A 20,159-nucleotide genomic window follows, 5' to 3' on the forward strand; every position below is an offset into this window, starting at 1 on the left:
CCCTTTTTCTGAGCTGTTCCTTCTGATTCCTCCCACTTCTTCCTCTTCTCACTTTGATTCTTTTCCTGATTCACATCGATCGTCTCCGATGAGCCAGCTTAGTGTGAAAAAATAAAGGTTCTAATGATCTGCTTCCTCTCTGCCCACGGTTATTTATTCCAGAGAACAAAGATACGCTTCACGAACTCGTTCCAGGCTGAAGGTAGAAAGAAGGCACCCCAGGTTCATTTGTCCCTTTCCACACCCTCACCCCATCCTAAAGCTGCTTCCCAACCACTGAACTTCAGGCAGTCTATTTGTCTTTTAAAGTCAGGAGTGGGAAGGGCATGGAGGGTGATTCCACGATGGATGAGAGTCCACAATGTGATTTAAACCTTAACTGCAGGTTACAAAATGTTAAGACTCATATCTGGAATAGAATCAAAACAGGCACATATTCTACTTGAAAATTTTACTCCTACAACTTCATTTGCTGGGAAGAAGTGATCAGACATAGACACAGCCAGAGTGTGTGTTCTCCCCACACCTGCCAACCCCTGGAAAGACAGTGTCCCTCCTCTCCTGCTAATAAATTCATGCCCCAGGCAAAGTCCCACCCATCTGTGGGGGCTGCCTGGGCATCCACGAGCTCTCAGAGGTCCCATCCCCGTCTAAGCCATCCTTGAACCCCAGCAACAAGCGGAGTCAGGTACCTAACAGGGACTCAGTAGAAGTGTGGGGAATGAACCAAAATGAAGGACTTTCTGAAGCTCCTTATAATCACAATGCTGCTCAACTCTAGTGTACTTAGTGTCTGGACCACTCAATTCAGATGCGTCATCATGTGCCTCCAACGTTGTTAATTAGCCCCTTTAAAAACGAATGCTTGGGCCTGCTCGGTGGCCTAGTGGTTAAGTTCCTCCCTCCAGTTTGCAGGTTCAGATCCTGGGCACCGACCTACGAACCACTCATCAAGCCATGCTGTGACGGCATCCCACATATAAAGTAGAGGAATATGAGCACGGATGTTAGCCCAGTGCCAATCTTCCTCAGCAAAAAGAGGAGGATTGGCAACGGATGTTAGCTCAGGTCTGATCTTTCTCACCAAAAAAGAAAAAAAAAGAATGAATGCTTTGTCTTTCCCCCTCAGACTGCCAGTTTCTGGAGGAGAAGAGTAATGCTTCATTTTTTCTCCATCTCTCTCTCTATTGCCTAGTATGGAGATGGTGCTCACAAATATTGTTTATTTAAACACTGTTCCTTTCTGCTTGACAGCAGTGTCTTGGGAAATATGTTTAGAAAACTGATTTTTTTAGGGCGGACACTGTGGCTTAGCGGTTAAGAGCACGTGCTCCACTGCTGGCGGCAGGGGTTCGGATCCCGGGTGCACACCGACGAACTGCTTCTCCGGCCTCATGCCACGTCCCACATACAGCAACTAGAAGGATGTGCAGCTATGACATACAACAATCTACTGGGGCTTTGCGGGGAAAAAATAAATAAATAAAATCTTTAAAAAAAAAAGAAAACTGATTTTTTTAGAAGCCACAATTATATTGTAAATACATCTCTGAAAGGAGTCTGGTGTCCATGTATTTCAAATAGAGAGATAAAGTGTTATCAGCCAGTTGGTGCTTAGTTTGGTTCAACCACATTTATTGAGCAGTTGCTTTGCACCTGACACTGAACCAGGCAATGTTCCTGTCTCTCGTTGATTCAGAGTGGACAGACATGTCTGGTTGCCCACCCCTGACCTGGGGACAATGCTTGTCCTCAGCAGCTGGCCTCAGATGACCAGTGGGCAGTCTATGCAGTTCCAGCCATCCAGCCTGGACCTTCCTGGAAGGTGATGTGGACCTGCTGCTCACCTAATGCAGCCACCTTCTAGGTGGGGTGAATTGCAGCCTCCTCCCCCATCCTTAGCCCTCCTTTGGGAGCCAGAATAGATTTTGCAGCAAGGTAGCAGTCCTGACTTCAAAAAGTCTGCACTGTGGCTTTTCAGGAAACTTCAAACTTATCTGCTTAAGAAACAACGTCCAAAGGGGACCCCTGGCAAGCCTAATAGCAGGGATTTCAAGCTGTGTGTTAGCAGGCCAGTCATAGAGTATTCACGTGTTAATTCACTGGCATGTTCCTTAGCAGAAGCACCCCCACTCTGCCTTCCCCCAGTTCCAACTGTTGTGCTGCAGCAGCATTTGGTCTGAGTCTGGGCAGAGCCCCCTTTATGAGCAGCCCTCCAGGTTCTGTTACAGCTAGAGTCTGGTGAAAGCGCTCCTTGTCTTCCCCTTGCACACAAAGGCAAGGAGCTCCTTAAAGGGACCTGTCTGCTCCTCCGTGCAGCCGCAAACCCGCGTCGGTGCGAGCTCGGTGATCCACGCTTCCGCCTAAGAATGAGTGGGGAGGGGTCTTGAGAGCCCCCACGTCCTCCTGGAGCGGGGCAGGGAGGGATCTGACAGCCGGAGTGGATGGAGACCATCGGTCCCAGGGGAAGGGCTCGCGGTTAGCTGCTTCTTGGGATGCTCCGCGCGCCAGTTGAGCATCCTGCCTGTGGTCCAGAGGGTGCTGGCGGCGCATCCTGCGGTATGCCTGCGTGGATTTGAGCCGTCGCCCAGAGGCGAGCCCGCATTCAGACACGGCGGGCCGGCTCCTGCAGGGCTGCGTGCAGTCAGCACGAATGCTCAGCTCTAGGCGTCTGCAAAAGCCTCCCAACTACACGGATTTGGCTGTTTAATCAGCCGAGATTCCTGCCCGGGAAGATTTGCGAGTCTGATCCGCGCTCCAGCTGCTGTGACAACTTCAGGGCTGGCTGTTGACTTCTCTCGGTGCCGGGACTCTGTCCTGCACCGCGGCCGCCCCTGCCCTTCCCGGCTCTGAAGTCGGCAGCGAGGGCTCCTCTGACGGCGTCCCCGGGAAGAGGGAGCAAGGAGGGGTTAAAGGACGAGCAGAACCCCTCCACTGCTCACCCTCTGTGACTGCCTGTTTTCTGGGGTTCTGAGAGGGTCCGTGCGCTGCCCGGGGAAGCAATGCAAGTCTCCATAGCCTGCACAGAGCACAATTTGAAGAGTCGGAATGGTGAGGACCGACTTCTGAGCAAGCAGAGCTCCACCGCCCCCAATGTGGTGAACGCAGCCAGGACCAAATTCCGCACGGTCGCTATCATCGCGCGCAGCCTGGGGACGTTCACCCCTCAGCATCACATTTCTCTCAAAGAGTCCACCGCAAAGCAGACTGGCATGAAATATAGGTATGGATGTAAGATTCCCTCTGCCTGGGGTTTCCATGTTCTGTACCGGTGCAGTGGAGACGGTACATCGGTTTTGTAAAGTGACTTACTCATCGGTGGGTTGCTTAATTTAGAATTCTCAGGCGTCTTTAAGATAGCTCCTTAGGAGGGTGGAAAACTCAAGGTGGTTATGTTGTGTTGTGTTGTGTATAGGATTTTTAGAAATGTGCATTTTGTATAGTCTAAAGTGTCATGAACACCTTAGGAACTGTATGAATTCCAGTCTGCAGAGAATAGGACAACTGCTGGAAACTGGTGTTGAGATCAGGGTGGCTTTTCAACAGCAAGTGTGTTTGTTGTATTTTATGATAGACTGTAGTTTCTGTGATTATGCTATTAAAAATAGTTCCCCATCTAGTACTGCATTGTTACTTATCTTTGAAAGAGGAAGGTAACAAATACCATGCAGAGCTTTTAAGAAAGTTTTGTTACAGGAAGAAACGCCTATAATGGTAAATTAGATTGAACACTGACATATGTAAATCTAAATTATTGCGCGAAATACAGTGTAGATCTTGTTGCGAAATATGGAGAAAAAGTCAATTGTTATAATACTGCTTGTTTCCTCATAAATTTTTAAGCTTCCTCTTCCTCTATGTTGTTTTTTATGGTTGGAAATCTTCCTGGTAGTAGTTGATGCTCTCTTTAATAGGGAATGACTTAAATTTGATAAGTAGAAAATTTCTTTATTCAATTATGTGACTCCTGCCTCCTCATTATATCTGCTTTCTGCTAAACCTTCCCCGCTTTATTTATTTAAAACTACCGTGCTTCTAGTCTCTGACAGCGTTTGCCCATGTAGAGGAGAGAAGCTAATGATATGTCTTCCAAAGGCTTTGGTTACTCTAATTTGCAGATATGATTTTGTCAATTATTTATATATAACTATCCCTAATCTTCTTTAGGAACCGATTTTAGGATAGAAGAAACTTAATGCAATTAAAATAATGCACACCTAAGACTATGTTTCCATGTGGGGTTTCTGAAATCAGCATTTAAACTGATATCTAGAAAAGTTATCCTTGAAAAAGTTTCTTTGCAGAGTTACCGGAAAGCTTCTCATCGAAAAAACACCAAGCACTGTTGTTTTGTTGTATTTCTGAGCCATTAAGAAAGAAAGCAGTGGAGGAGGGTACCCACTAAAGACTGGAGCTAAAGCTCTTTGCCCCAACAATGCAAGCAGCCGGACTCCAGGCAACTCCTTGAAGTGTCAGCAGTGTGAGCACCTCTGCTTTTCCCGATAGTTCTGTGATGGACAGTGGGGCCCCACAGTGACAGTTCACTAACTGAGACTGCAGTCTCAAGTGCGTTGGCATTTTCTGTCGCTGCTGTGGTGGCGCACACCCAGCCCCTGCCCCGTGCACACCGCGCTGCTCTGCATGCAGTTCAGCTGCTAAGGTGGAGATGAGCTGCTGCCTTGCTTGGCAGGCCTCAGGAGCCGGACACTCAGGGTTAGGGCAGACCACAGAGATGACTGGAACTGCATTTTAGCAGCACTCCTTTTTTTGTAAACCAGAAGAAATAAAAAATAACACCTCATTTCTTGTGGCAGAGTTCATAGTTGTTTGTGAATAATTGTATTGGAAGAGGTTGGTCTTATGAAGGCTTTCAAGAGGCAGGAGATTTCCTTTAAGATTTTTCTGGTAATATTTACAGCTCAGCTCAGATTGGATGATAATTGCCCCTCTTTACCAAAAGCTCAGTATGCGAGTAAGATTTGGGCATCTTTTATTACTGTCAAGTAAAGACAGCTCTTCTCTGACAAAAAGTTAGCCATCTACAGTCTTCAGTATACTTTGAGTTATTTGTTGCTTTTGATGACTGGACAAGATACCTCTTTTCCACTCTTCCTCTTCTTCTGAACCACTCCATCTAGGACAAGCAGGTGGCTGTGTGTGTGAGTGTGACTTAGCCCCTATCTCTTTCAAATTCTGCTCAGAGTGACCTTTATGAAAGAGATTATGAGATTATGCCAAATGTTTACTAAAACTTTCTCAAGGTTAGAGAAAAAGAGAGACCAACAGAGGTGGGAAGGAGAGAGATAACTATACACTTTATCCAAAATGATAGAAATATTTTTTATTAGCTGAATTTTCCTTTCCTTTGGCATTTATGTCACTTAAATATAATGTGCATGTATGGACTATTTATTAGTGATAACCAATAGCAAAAGATAAAAAAAAAATGCCGTAGAGTGGGGGAGGTAATTGGCTTGGGTAAACGATCAGGAGAATGCCTGAAGGAACTAGAATGGAAAGTCAGTGGCTAATTGTGTTTATAATAATATTCTTATCCTTGAAAATGATTTCCATAGACATAGCTTAATCTGGGATCCGTGAATCCTATAGATCAAAAATATTGTCTTTTTGTGCATTTTTCTGAGGAGAGGGTTCATAGCTTTCATCAGAATTTGTAAAGAGTCTACCACTCAAAAATTGTCAAAAAGCAGTGTTATCAAGTGAAAAGGTATTCATTTAGTCAACAGATATTTGTTGAGCACCTGCTCTATTCCAGGAACCCTGCTAGAACTGAGTACACAAAGGTGCAGAAAGCAGACTAGAATTAGGGCTTACATTCAGTTTGGGGAAACAGACCATGAAAAAGAAAACAAACAAATAAATAATGGTTATCTAATGTGAGACGTTCTTATGAAGGCTATATTTGATGGGGTGTAGTTATGCGTGGTCAACTTAATTGATCCATTTTGAGGCTATCATTTCTGCCCAGTTCCAGGATTATGGTTACATCTTGGGGCGCGAGTATTGCACCCATATCTCCTACCTGTTGTTGCCATTCCAGGAACATCTTTCTGGCTCCAACCCTGCTATGAAGTGCTACCTCGCCATTGGGGACCTGCATATAACCCTGATAAATGAGTAGAGTGCCTTCTACTCATGTAACGCCTTAGGATTTTTAAAGTCCACCTCATATCATAGCCTATGATTGCCATTCATTAATCAAGAACTCATGAACTTGGGATTTTAGAAAGAATTAATAAAAACATTTGTGTGACACATTTGAATTCTGCAAGAATAAAATGCTCAAAGCCCCAATAGATTCACGTGACCATTGTGCAAGAATCTTGCATAAAATTTGCTATTATTTCAAGGTTGAAAATGAAAAAAATTCGCTAGAACAATTAGCTATTCAAACGCTACTGTCAGCCCAAGAGAACAGGATTCCACCAAGCATTTATCCTGGGGACCACCCTGTGTGTGAATAGCACAGGACTATTCTGTTTCTTACAGTTTTTATGCTTGTGCTTTGTTAACGTATGAGCGTTCCTTTATTTTAGTTTTGCATGTGTTTTAAAGATTTTATTTATTTATTTATTTTCCCCTCCAAAGCCCCAGTAGATAGTTGTATGTCATAGCTGCACATCCTTCTAGTTGCTGTATGTGGGACGTGGCCTCAGCATGGCCGGAGAAGCAGTGCGTCGGTGCGCGCCCGGGATCCCAACTCCGGCCGCCAGCAGCGGAGTGCACGCACTTAACTGCTAAGCCATGGGGCCGGCCCTTGCGTGTGTTTTAATCTCAGAGTTCATCACACTGTGTTAGAGTTTGATGTACACTCTGCAACCAGACACGATAGATGTAGATACATTCAAGAACGTTTCGTCCTAAGAAAGCCAGGTGACTCAGAACAGAAGTTAAGCCAGATTTGTTAGTTTCTTTTTGCATTTTTTTTTTAGGTAACTTTTTAGAATGATCCAGCTACTAGTGTTTGACATGGTCCCAGAGCTTTTGTCCTTCAGAACTGAGCACATTTGTACTAAGCTACCCCCATTCTGAAATTGTTACTTTAGTTCTAGAACAATTTGAATATTGATAGACCCAATTTTATTGAGAAAAATTTTGTCTGAAACATATAATCCATATCAGTATAACCTTGTGATGTATAGTTACATAAAACATACTTTGAAATTCTTAAGTCTTTACAAGAAGAAATGTTGTCTGAGCAATAATCTTTAAAGATTTTATTTATTCAGATTTTTCCCCCCAAAGCCCCAGTAGATAGTTGTATGTCATAGGTTCACATCCTTCTAGTTGCTGTACGTGGGACTCGGCCTCACGTTGGACGGAGAAGTGGTGCCTCGGGGCGCTCCCGGGATCCGAACCCGGGCCGCCAGCATCAGAGCGCGCGCACTTAACCGCTAAGCCACGGAGCCGGCCCTGAGCAATAATCTTTAAATTCCACCAAAAGCTTCTCTTTTTTCCAGTTTTTTAGGTTAACCACACTTCACCATTTTTGTTATCATTTAAAAATTGTTTTGAAATAATTATAGATTCACAGGAATTTGGGGAAAAAAAAGTACAGGGAATTTCCATGTCCTCTTAATCCAGTTTTCTCCAGTGGTAACGTCTTGCATAACCATAGCACAACATCAAAACTAGTAAATTGATGTTGGTACAATCCACAGAATTTATTCAGATTTTATCAACTGTACATGTATGTATGTGTGTGTATGTTTATATGTCTATGCAATTTTGTCGCATATAGAAATGTGTGTAACTACCACTACAACGAAGAATCAGAATTGTTCCCTCACTGCAAGTCTCTCTCATACTACCCCTTTGTAGCCACATCCACTTCCTCCTCCCCAGTCCCTAATCCTTGGCAACCACTATTCTGTGGTCCATCTCTATAATTTGTTGTTTCAAGAAAATAATATAAATGGAATTGCACAGTTCATAATCTTTTGGGATTGGCTTTTTTTTTCACTCAGTACGATTTTCTTGAGACTCATCCAAATCGTGTGTATCAATTGTTCGTTCCTCCTTATTGCTGAGTAGTATTCCGTGGTATGAATAGTCCACAATTTTGTGTTTTTTTTAAACCATTCATCCACTAAAGGACAATCAAGTTGTTGTCATCATTATTTTTAGCACTCCTTAGGTACCTTCAGATTATAACATTATTCCAAAATTCTTTCAGTGCCATCCAGTAGCTCAGGGGATAAAATCCAAAGTACCTAACATGGCACCTGAGGTCCTTTATAGTCTAGCTTCTATCATTCTTCCAGTCACCACTCTTTGTTCTCATCTTACCTCCGACCTCATGCTTTATCAGAAGTATCTACTTGAGAGAGGACTGCTCACAGTACTCCAAACCTTCTTGTTTTTTTATGCCTCTGTATAATTTTCCATGCTGGTCCTTCTACCCTGAATTCTACTACCTTGCATGATCTGTCAGGCAAACTCCTATGTATCCTCCAAGACCCAACTCTATCATAACTTTCTCTGTGAAACCTTCCCTGGTTGTACCCCCATATAGTAGTAAGTGCTTGCTCTTTAATGCCTCCACTGCATCTGGTTCGTTCTTCTGTTATGGAAGTGACTGACTACATAGTGTTGCTGTTATCTGTGTGCATCTGTGTCTTCCCCAGCAGTCCATGAGCACCTTGAGGTCGGGATTTTACTCATGTCTGTAGCCCTAGAGTCTAACCTGGCACCTGGCACATAAAGCTACTCAGTAAATGCCTGGAAAATGAATGACTACACGTGGGACTACACGTGAGTGTGTTAACTGCTGGGGATAAAAAAATGAGTGGGGGTGGTCTCTTGAGTGTTTACCACCTGGTGCGACTAGATATCTACACAAAAAGGCCACGTGTGTTAAGGATACAAAGAATAACTGTTGCTGTAGTTTGAAGTGTGGCAGTCACGGAGAGGTTTCATGAGAAAGGTCGGTGGAGCTTGGTATTGAGGAAGGAGAAGTATCAAGATGAACAGAGAGGAGGAGGAGAGCAGATCGCAGCAGGGGAGCAGCGTGACCTGAAGACTGTGCATGGGGTGGAGAGAAGTAACTGAGTAGGACAGAGGGTCCATGCCAGGAGTGGGGAGGGAGAATCCTGTAGAGGTATAGAGCGTCGGATTATGGCGCGCGGGCTGTCAGGGGAACCCATTTAGACATAAGGTGAGTGTCAGTAGTGGAGAGACCATTACAGATTTTTGAACAGGGTGTCTAGTTATGAAGTTCTGTTAAGAAAAGATTAACCTGCAGCTGTTCCAAAAAAAAATCTAAGAGCTATAAATTTGAAATAAGAGAATTTATGTTGAATTCCATAGCATTCTCTATTTTCCTATAGAGAATCAAGACCACACAGAAAAGACTCAGACCAGATGCCTCTCCCTTGCCACTCCTTTCACAGCCTCTTTATTAAAGCGCACATCTCTCCACCCTTCCTTACCTCCCACGAGTGGTGGGCTGATTTTGAATCAAAGCAATTGAAATGAAAGATCAATCTTGTCAGCCGATTACGTAAAAGGCAACCAGTGTATGTGTGTGTGTGAGCATGTGCGCCTGTGTGAGCCTCCGTATGGGGAAAAGTGGGAGGAAATAGGTGGGCTGAAGAGGAGGAAGAAGAGAAGAGCCAGCTCTGTGGCTGTGTTTCAAATAGAAATATTTGATTTTAGTCCAGAGAAGAGAGCAGCTTGGTTATTTAATTGCCAATTTGTTTTTTTGGTTAAGAATACCATTGTCATTTCCACTGACACCCATGGGTGTGGACTTCCTCTCTTCCTCAAAGCAAAATGGTGAGAATGGGGAGGTGGAGAAACCTTCCTGAAAATTAGTTACTGATTTAATCTCATAGACTTTATTCCACCTCTGCAAGGCACCAGCCAGAAGTCTGGCATCTACGGGATGGTGAGAAAATGGTAGGAGGCGAGGGAGCCTCCTGGAAGTCGTTAGGCAAATGTCGTTCCAGTTCCATGGCTCTGGAAGTGTGTGTGTGTATGTGTGTGCACGTGTGCAAGTAGAGGAATCCATCCAAACTGTTTCCAGAAACAGCTCAGCTTCTAGCTACAGTCTTCAATTGGGTTGCTACAGATGGAGTCCTTAATCCCAGGTCCACTCAGTGACCCTTTTTAGAAATGCACTCATTTTATAGAAATCCTTTTTTTAAAATTTTCTGCAAATATTCCAACTTGTGGTAATTTGAGAAATGTTCTGAGAGAAGGAGAAAAAAATCACATTACATTTGAAAGGAAAATCAGATTAATAAATTTGACTTTAATTTTCAAATTCATTTCATCAAATTCATAGTCTATCATTAGTATATTAATTCTTGAACAGTATGAGATTTGGGTCCAGTGAATCTGATGAAAACATGACTCTTGGTTTCTTTGAGTGTTCTTCAAAACTCTTTTTAGGAGAGAAAATCCTTTTATGAGATGAATTGAATTCACAAGCATCAGTTCATGCTTTGTCTACAAGAATTTCAAAACCATTCTGATAGTCATTAGACATAATAAAAAACGATTTGATGTTGCAAATTAATCATGTTGTATGCTTAAAAAACATTGCTGTCCCCAGTTTTCCACTCTTTTCAAAATTTCCACTCTTTTCAAAATTAGGAAATAGAGTGATAGAGACTGAAGAATGTAAGGCAAAAGTCTTTCAGATTTCCATTTCAGTATTGAGAAGTATTAGTCCTCTGTGATCACTAGAAATGAGTGAGTTAACAGTGGATGTTTGTAATGAGGGAACTTTAGATACAGTCACATTATTTTATACAGAATGGCCAGTTCCCTGGTACGAGTTACTCAGGGAGCTGATGGGAGTGTCAAGGCCAAACTCAGGTCTCCTGACTCCAAGAGCGAGATTCCTTATGCTCCTTTAGCTTCTGTATTGCAGCTTCTTGGTTATGCCCCATTTTTCAACACAGAAAGAAGCACAGTGCATGAAATGCTTCCAAGGGACAATTCCCTTCTGTACATATGCACACTTTGCAGCCCAAGCTTTTCTCTCTAGAAGAGGCAAAGCCCTGCTGTGCACTGAGAGAGCCAGACCAGCTTTCTTCATCTCCTGCAGGGTCGTGAGGATCCGAAGTGCCTGACCACAGCTCTCTACTTGGAAATGTTCTGAAGCTGGATGTAAATTAAGATGATAATGTGCTTAGCATCACAGTTTCTAAAAAACTGCTGTCTCAGAAAGAGATCTACTAACCGTGGGCACAGATGATCAGACAGAGCTACATGTCAAGCCTGGATGCAAAATGCTCATTTGGCCATTCAGTGCGAACATATTTTACTCTCCTTCAGCCTTTTAGAGATTACTTTGAAATCTTGCTCCTGAGAGTCAGAATCAAAATGCATTTAAAAATCCTCATTGCAGGTTGGTTTTCAGTTACTCAGTCTGGAAACCAAAACAGAAGCCCAGCAGTGATTTTTTTCTTGGAATTGACAACTGGGGAGGACTCTGAGAGCGCTCGCACAGGCCATCTGGTCCAGCCCTCATGAGAAATCTGTCCTGTTTTTCCAATTTGCACTGTGCAGCAACGACTTGTAAAGGCCTGTGAAGAAATGTTGTGTAATCTCTTTTCATGGCAATCATGAAAAAAATTTGCCTCTTCTTTCTAAGAACTAGAGTCATTCATTAAGCTCTGAAATCCTCACAGGAAGCAATAAGGTGAGAGTTTTTAGAATTCTTGTCTATTGTCTGGACCCTAACAGTTGAGTCAGGTTGGAAAATGAAGATAGAGGACTGAGGGGCAAGACAGCACAGGCAGAGCAGTGAGGCAAGGGAGGCCCACAGTGGTGTGGATCCAACCTCTGCCAACCCTGGGGATGGGGAGTCCCTCCCATTCTGGTCCCAGCATCTGCTCACCTGGCCTGACTGTTCTGCTGCTAACCCATCCAAGAGTCAAAAAAACTTTTCACTATGACAGAATTCCTCCTTGCAATTGAATCAGCTCCTTTCAAGCTGCATTGGAAGCCTCTTGGCCTGTCCTTGGTTGAAACGAAAATGAGCTAGCTATAATTTCCTGCCTCATGAGGCTTCCAGTACTTGAAAACCATTATTATGACTCAGCCTCCTAATTTCCAGGATGGTTCCAGTCCTTTCCTCCTAGATCTCATTTTCTGATTCCCAGCTGTATTTATGACTCTCATTTAAACCCTCTCTAGGATGACTACAGCTCCTTTAAGTCCTCTAGAGCTGCATGCAATTCCAAGTAACGGTCTAGACTGTTCAATACAGAATAGCAAGACTGCCTAATAACAGAAACATGCTCTATTTCCTTGTTTGCATTTCATGGTCATGCTAACTGTTTTAGGAGAAAAAAATGATTTTTAATATTTTGAGCCAATCTTTGAAAAAATTGCTGTGAAACATTTTTTTAACATTCTAACCTATTTATTAGAATAATGGAGAATGACTAGGCTGATACATAGGAACTCTTATGAGATCATCAGCTCTAAAGGTTATAACGGGGCCGGCCCCGTGGCTTGGTGGTTAAGTGAGCGCACTCCACTGCTGGCGACCCGGGTTCGGATCCCGGGCTCGCACCGACGCACTGCTTCTCCGGCCATGCTGAGGCCGCGTCCCACATGCAGCAGCTAGAAGGATGTGCAGCTATGACACACAACTATCTACTGGGGCTTTGGGGGGAAAAAAATAAATAAAATCTTTAAAGGTTATAACGGTGACAGTTGAAGTCTCTTGCATTAAAGAAATATGAGAATGTCAAATCTGATATAAAGGTTTCAATGGTAGTTGAGTATCCAGATAAAAACTAACTGCTTGTAATACGATTAATTTGGCTTTTGATATACTCTTACAGAGAAGATTTTTTAAAAAATCTAGCAGGTTTAAACATAAAGGCAACTGTACATAACTAGTATTAGTATTAAGTATTAGTATTAAGAAACGTTTTCTGTATTGGGGATTACCATCTTCCAGAAGAATGCCCCTGAAGGGACTCAACCATAGGGAATTCCAAGCCCGGCGTTCTCCATCTTAAGTTTGTATCGACTGGAAGGCCCATCTGGTGTAACAGAGCTCTTATATAAGAAAAGTGAGCTTTTTCCTGAAGAACATACACTAATAAAGCAGCCTCTTTTCCATTTCTTTGAAATTAGTTTCCACTTTAAATGTGGTTTTTATGTTACTTGGGTTTTTGTGGTTAGTATCTTTGGCCTGAGACCACAGCAACAAGCTTGTTATAAAATTCAACTGCATAGCTATCATGGCTTTTATGAATGCTACTTCTCTCTCAACGCAAGAACCAGCAAAGAATTCCTCTGAGGCATTTGATGAGAATAGACCTTTTGACTCACGACTACTCCATTTCCTACCTCTATATACACAAGCACTTCCACATGATGAGTCTTTGCGTTTACTGAAAAGGCTAGAAATGCTCGGGAGAAGTCTTAGTCCAATTCCAGAGGATTTTCATCTGGATGGAAAACATGTGTGTTCAGTAATAATGAAGAGAAAATAAGTGAACTTCTGTAAAGAGACTCAAAAAGAGAATGGGAGCTGAGAAATTCATGGTAGACGTACCACGGGCTAACATGGTCCCACTCAGTAATGGCTTATCTTTCATTTCCAAGGAAGAAGTCCTAAGGTTTCAGTTTCACTCAAATACAATTTCCCCAAAAGCAATCTTCTGGAAATCAGGAGGCCCGGATCTCTGAGTCCATGAAAGCACAGGATCATTACTTAACCAGGGAAGCAAGTGTGTACTTGCCTGAGGACTCCAGATTCCACCAGATGTTTCCTGCGGTCTTCAGCAGGACACTCTGTGGTCCAATTTCAAAACAAGAGGTGATTTAAAAGGGGGCACAGCAAGTATCCTTAGGAAGCAAAGCTGGACATTTCACACTGTACTAGTTTCCTTTTGCTGCTACACAAACTACCACAAAGTTAGTGCCTTAAAACAACACAAAGTCGTTCTCTCACAGTACTGGAAGCTAGTGTCAGCAGGGCTGTATTTCTTCTGGAAGCTACAGGGGAGTAATTCATTTCCTTGCCTTTTCCAGCTTCTGGTGGCCACCTGCATTTCTTAGCTCTCGTGGTCCCTTCCTCCATCTTCAAAGCGCATCTCTCCAACTTCTGGTTCTGTCTTCACATCTCCTTTTTCTCACTTTGATCCTTCTACCTTCCGCTTATAAAGACCGCTGCAAAAAACTTTGGGTCTATCCAAATAATCTAGGATAATCTCCCCGTCAAAATCTTCAACTTAATCACATCCGCAAAGTCCCCTTTACTATGTAAGGTAACATTATTCGCAAGTTTCAGGAATTAGGACATGAATATCTTTCAGGAGCCATTATACAGCCTACCACACATATCATGCAAATATGCTATGCAAGAGAGGGGAGAGTTAAAGGAACCCCAGAATATCAAGCATTTCATCCTCATCACTTCCCCTAGCTTCTGAGACTTATTCAGATGAGGCAAGGAAGCAGAAAGAATAATGAGGTCATTGAAGATGCAGGCCACTGGGGATTTTCTCTGTGTGAGGCCGAAGCTTAGGTTTTGAATCAGAATAAAAATTCCCATTTACAGTGTGTAGCTCCAGTGTGAAAAAGTTAAAACAGTTTTATTTTGGCCTTGGCGATTGCGAAACTGCAGCTACTGCCTGAATCTGCTCTGCTTCCTAGGCCCCTCAATGCAGCACCTACTAGAAATATCCCTTTTTGCATATTTTTTCTTCCAACACCTAAGTACAAATTAGAAGATTCAGAGGTGGACATTAGTAGAAAATCAATGGATAGCCATAAAAATCAAGTTGTAATTAAAATTTGCATGGCTCAAAAAACGTATCTGCCTCCAAATTTCATGACTGTAATCAGTGAGATATGGAATCTGGCTCCTTCGTAGCACCTGGGCCGGTGGGTGCCATGGCAGTGTGTCTCCTCCTGATGTGGCACCTCTGTGAGGCTCTGCGCATATCATACAGCAGAAATTAACCCTTCCGTAAAGCTCATACTGCCCTGCCCCATTTGTGTTGTCTAGCAGTGTCGTGGAGGAGGAAAGAAGGAGTTTCTTGCAGGAATGTGACATCCTTTTTCTGAACCCTTCTATTAAATATTATTCCCTTGAAGCCATTAGGTTGGCCAGTCATTTTATTTTAATCACAAAGAAGCTTTAATTCTTTTTCATAAAATTTGTACATATTCTGACACAAATTTTCAAATGTTTTAAATCTGATGCCGTTGTCCTCTGTGAAGCTTTCTCTCACATACCAAGAGAGCAAGCTGGTTGTTCCTCAGTTCTTTCCACCCCCTTCCAAAATTCATATCTCCTCTATTGCTGCCCAGAATATTGGGCTTTGAAGATGATACTCTTGATCCCAAATCATTTAAATCTAGATACCCTGTCTTAACATACAAGCAGTAAGTACCAGATTGCATCTAATTTGGGGAGAAGTATTTATGGCCACAGATCAAAGTGAGTTAGAAATAAGATTCACTAGGAATTCAGAAATCAGGTGAGTCAAGAGTTAAAACTCAACCTTGGCCTACAGTTCAGTCTCTTGTGGCCAGATATTATTTCCTGGAGGCTGTAAGGGATGTAATTGTTGTCGAAGAGGGAAGTGAGGAAACGACCCCTCTGGGACCTTGCTGATTGTGCACTGTGCTACCACCCTGAACCACAGAGCTGGGATGCAAAGCACGGGTTAGAATGCAATGGTGGGGGAAGTAGTCCTAAAATAGGAATGGGAGGGTATTGCTGTTGAATCTGTCACAGGGCTAGACAGCACCACATGCATTTTCAACTCGGTTGCGTCATCTTTATATAGACAGGACAGTGTACGTAGAGCCACCAGTGAAGATCAAGCCCGTCTGCTAGTACACTGAGGGCAGGAAGGGGAAGAGCCTGACTACCCCTGCTGTGCACTGAATTGTTGCCAACAGAGTCTGCGTTCTAACTCAGAGCAGACATTTCCTAATGCAAATACGACAATGACAATACGGGTCATGTTGACAGGAAAGAAAAGTAAACAAATGAAGTCTGTATGTTTATTCCACTAACGAACTCTGCCTGATTACAGGTCACTGATGGGCACTGATGGAGCGCATGTGATGAGTTTAATGAGCGTTCTTCAGTTTCATTTCTTAGCAGGAAGGCAATACTATCACGTGACAATACCATTGATCAGTGTATTTGACCTTTAACAATGATTAGTTTTAGAAATAGAAACATTCATAAAATGTCAGTTTATAATTTTTCTTGTGGTTATTCCTGCTACAGATATTAGCCTGGTCTATACTTATTTTGAGATGACAATACCTTGGGCACAGGGTTTGACAAAAGGCAAATACTAATTATCAGAATGTCTGAATAACATTCTAGGCCACTAAAATCTTACTTTCTGTTGATTGCCTCATGTAAACACTTAAACCAAGGTATAGAAAGAGCTTAATTAGTATTATTTTTATCCTTGAGAAAATGTCTGAAAGGGGGTAGCAAGTAGTGTTATGCCCATTTTCAGTTACAGCAACAGAGGCACGAAAAGAGAACCTAATGACATATTGTGCTGTCCAAAACATCGGGCTGTTGGTTTCAATTCTAAGTTCAGACAGCTTATGGCCAACTTTTTGTTATAGTGACCAGTATATGTTTATGCCAATGGTGACTCAGGACTGAAAGAAATCTAATTTTGACAAGTGACATTTCTGGGCAAGGCCCTATTTTCCCTTGTTGGCATGAGGCAGTGGGATGGTCCAGGGCTCTGTGTCCATCATAGAGCAGAGACAGGACTGAAGCAGCGTAGTAGCACAAAAAAAGGTATGCTCAGGAGCTCGGGGATGATCCCAGAAGCCACAGGGTGAGGGAAAGTTCAGCAGCCATTATGTTTATTTTTGGTATTTCAAGCTGTTAGAAATGTGCCTTGAGAAGGGAATAAGTACATCTTCAGGTGTTAATAGGTAAATTCATATAAAGCTCAAGGGAGTAACAGATATCTCGAAGGTGACTTTTTGGGCAAGTATTCGCCATACATATTTAGTCCAGCAAGGGATGCATGTGTATTTAAGGTGCAAACACAAAACATGGAATAGGAGTGGTGAATGGCTTCATGGGAGCGTGGCGTAGTGGCTAAGGGTACTACAGCATTCATCTACCCATCTTTGTCTTTACTAGCAAATTACTTAACTTCTCTGTGCCCCAGTATCTGTAATATGGACCTGGTAATCCTTCCTAGGGTTGTTTGGAAGACTGCATGAGATAATGTACGTAAAGTGCCAATTGTTCTCCATTGTAGTTGTCATTAAGATCAATAACAAGGGGACAAGAATAAATGAGGCTCTATGAGCATATGGTAATATCATTGCAATAGGTCTTTTTGTTTAACTTTTTTTTGTTGCTTTAGAATATTCATATTTTAATCATCCCCAGTCCTAGCACAGTGTCTGGCATGTCATAGGTAATCAATAGAGGTTTGTTGGATGGATGACTGGATGCATGAATGAATCAGTTTTCATAAGCTTCTGAGGCTTCTGTGGGATTGTACACAAGAGAATGCTCTTGGCTTCTGGTGCAGGCTTCCGTCTCTACCAGGTTCGTCTTTTTCACATTCATGAGGAGTCTTCTTTCCTCTGGAGCAGGAATCCTGTCTGGTTTTGACCTCGGCTGCTGAAGAGCCTGACCTATCCTTGCTGTCCCCCATGGCTTCTATTATATCTACTTATACCCAACCTTGTACCAGAAAAGAATGTAAGATGATTCCTGAAATTGCATGGACTCCAACAAGAAAAAGAAAACTAAAAGGACAGGGTAAAAACAAGAATTAAGATGCTTGTAATATTTGTCTTATTGTTCACACACTAAAGTGTGCACACATCCTTGAGGAACATCTACTGGCCATGCTCTGTGTTGTTCCTGAAGAGAAAAGTGCAGCTGTGTGCAGGGCCTCGGGGGGAGGATTGTGCAGGGACTGCTTAAGTCTTTGTTTTCGTTGGTTTTCTACTAAGAATGTGGGTCTGTGTAAGATCGTAATTCCTGAGTTATCATTGATCCTTTACAAAGGGGACAATGAAAGCAAGATGGTTTATAAAACTACATTTCTTATGGTAGTAAACAGTAAACATTAAGTCATAGAAAGAGAATACCTGCATGCAAATTACTTTGAGGGCAAGTTATATCGATAAATAATATTCACAGGTTCATATTGGTCAATTAAAAAAATGATATAACAATTCCAAAACTCCTTCAACGACTCAGATTTTGAATAGAACACGATGCGCAGATGGAGCTGGCTGAGTCTTCTCACATCCAGTCCCACTCTGGTCTTTTCTCAATGGCTGCAGCAGCCTAAGGGTTTGAATTCCCCAATGGCCCAGGCAGCAGGGCCACTTGAGACCCCAAGTCCAGGTCTTCTCACTCCAACCCACATTGAGCTGCAACATTTTCTTCTGAGATGCATGAACAGAGAAGAGATTTTTCTGGTTTGGTTGCAGTGGGGCAGGTGTGGGGGAACCATTTAAAGATATTAACATATGTGGTTTCAACCTGCATCTCTCCACTTTGTTTTGTTCATTCAAGCAAGTAGCTCATGCTTTCTTATTTGCAAGAAGTGTGCTTTGTATTCCCAAAAGCTGAAGCCTGCTGAAGAGAGTCAGGTTTGAGAGAAAAGGCATTTCCCAGATGAAGCTGAGATGCTGCTGGATGGGAGGTTCCGTGGGAGGTCTGTGGCCCCATGAGCCTTGCTCTCTGATAGCATCCAAAGTTCATGACGGGCTCTCAGAGGGAGTCCTGTGGTCTTAGAGAGACTCGATCCCCAGCCGGGGGTTCAGCCTTTCCCAAGATCTATGAAGCCCGGTGTGGCTTGAAAGTAGCAGAGTCAAGAACCATGCGGTCTGGGACAAAGGCTGTCTCTGGAGTGACAGTGGACAGATGACCAATGATGGAAGAGATTCCCTGATGCCTTGGGAGTGTAAGACCCTGGGACCTTGGCAAACCCCAGGAACATGGAGGGAGCAAGCAGAGAGCCAGTATTGTCTGAAAGTGAAATTTCCTATTAGCTCAGCAGGAGAGGGTCCTTGAGATGAAATTAAGTTAATTTATAGAAAGATTCTAACATGCTCTACTTCTCGCACACTTGAGTTTGTGGCCTAAGATTGTTACTGGCTTCGTGTGCATTTTGGAAGGTGGGCAAGTTGGGCGGGAAGGACAATCCAGCCATCGTTTCAAGAGGGGAAAGCAGCCAACTAAAGTATAAGGGACGAGGAAGAGGAGACATGCTTCATGCGACAGAGACGTGAGTCTCCGAGTTCAGCCACGTACACTATACAGATTTGTTTTAAGAATCACAGAAGTTATTTTTGTGGAAATAGGGAACATTTTTTATTTGAAAATTTTTGCATCATTTCTTCTCAATCTTCTTTCACAAGAATAGAAATTATTTATTTGGTTAAAAAGTTCCTCTTACTGGCATACGTACTTCTCAAAAGAACAATTAAATTGTCTCCATTTAGGTTTAGAACAAGAGAGAATTTTATTAAAATTGATGCTGAGTTTAGTGGTGCAGAGCCAGCTAGAAAGAGAGAAGTTAAGAGCTCTGAGGCTGTCCCGGTGCTGTTCCCGCCCCGTGAGGCCAAGGAAAGTGCAGACGGCTGAATGACACAGAGCCACACTTGCCCTGGGAGCCCGATGACAGACCACATTGTTACTAAAATACCATGCACTGTTCCAGCCATGATGTAGCAAGAGTTAGAGGACAGATCTATCTCATTATTAAACTAGTGGCATTAAAACTTATTTATATTTAATTGTGATTATTCAGAATGGAGTATGGATTGTGCAGAATAAATAGTTCTTAGCAGAGCATCATGCCCATATATATGAATTCTTAACTAGTAAGGCCAATATGATTTCAAATGAATGGATTCATTCAACAAACACTCCCTGAGCCCTCACTTTGTGCCAGGCACCGTTCCGGGTCTTGAGGATAATGGAGTGAACAAAATAGAGTCTTTGCCTCTAAAAAGCTTACATTTATAAGAGGGAGAAAGAGAAACAAACAAATAAATGTTTAGACTGTCAGGAGGTGATACTTGCTGTGAAGATAAGTAGGCAAGGGGCAGAGAGTCCTGGAGGGGGCTATGTAAAGAGGGTGAACAGGGATGTTTCAATAACTTTTGATTATGGACTGGAAGAACGTGAG

At 42.8% G+C, this 20,159-nt stretch overlaps 1 protein-coding gene across 1 annotated transcript in view; it reads left to right on the forward strand.

Moving 5' to 3' along the window:
• The first annotated feature begins 2,589 nt into the window (after nt 1–2,589).
• Nucleotides 2,590–20,159, forward strand: part of KCNAB1 (potassium voltage-gated channel subfamily A regulatory beta subunit 1) — a 252,889-nt gene continuing 235,319 nt past the window's right edge. Inside the window, exon 1 of the mRNA XM_087440100.1 lies at nt 2,590–3,223. Coding sequence (XP_087296226.1) covers nt 3,003–3,223 — 221 coding nt within the window. The 5' untranslated portion in view covers nt 2,590–3,002. The remainder of the gene's footprint in view (nt 3,224–20,159) is intronic.

This window comes from Ceratotherium simum, chromosome 15, assembly GCF_057802395.1.
Source record: "Ceratotherium simum simum isolate JZ-2026a chromosome 15, ASM5780239v1, whole genome shotgun sequence".
NCBI lineage: Eukaryota > Metazoa > Chordata > Mammalia > Perissodactyla > Rhinocerotidae > Ceratotherium > Ceratotherium simum.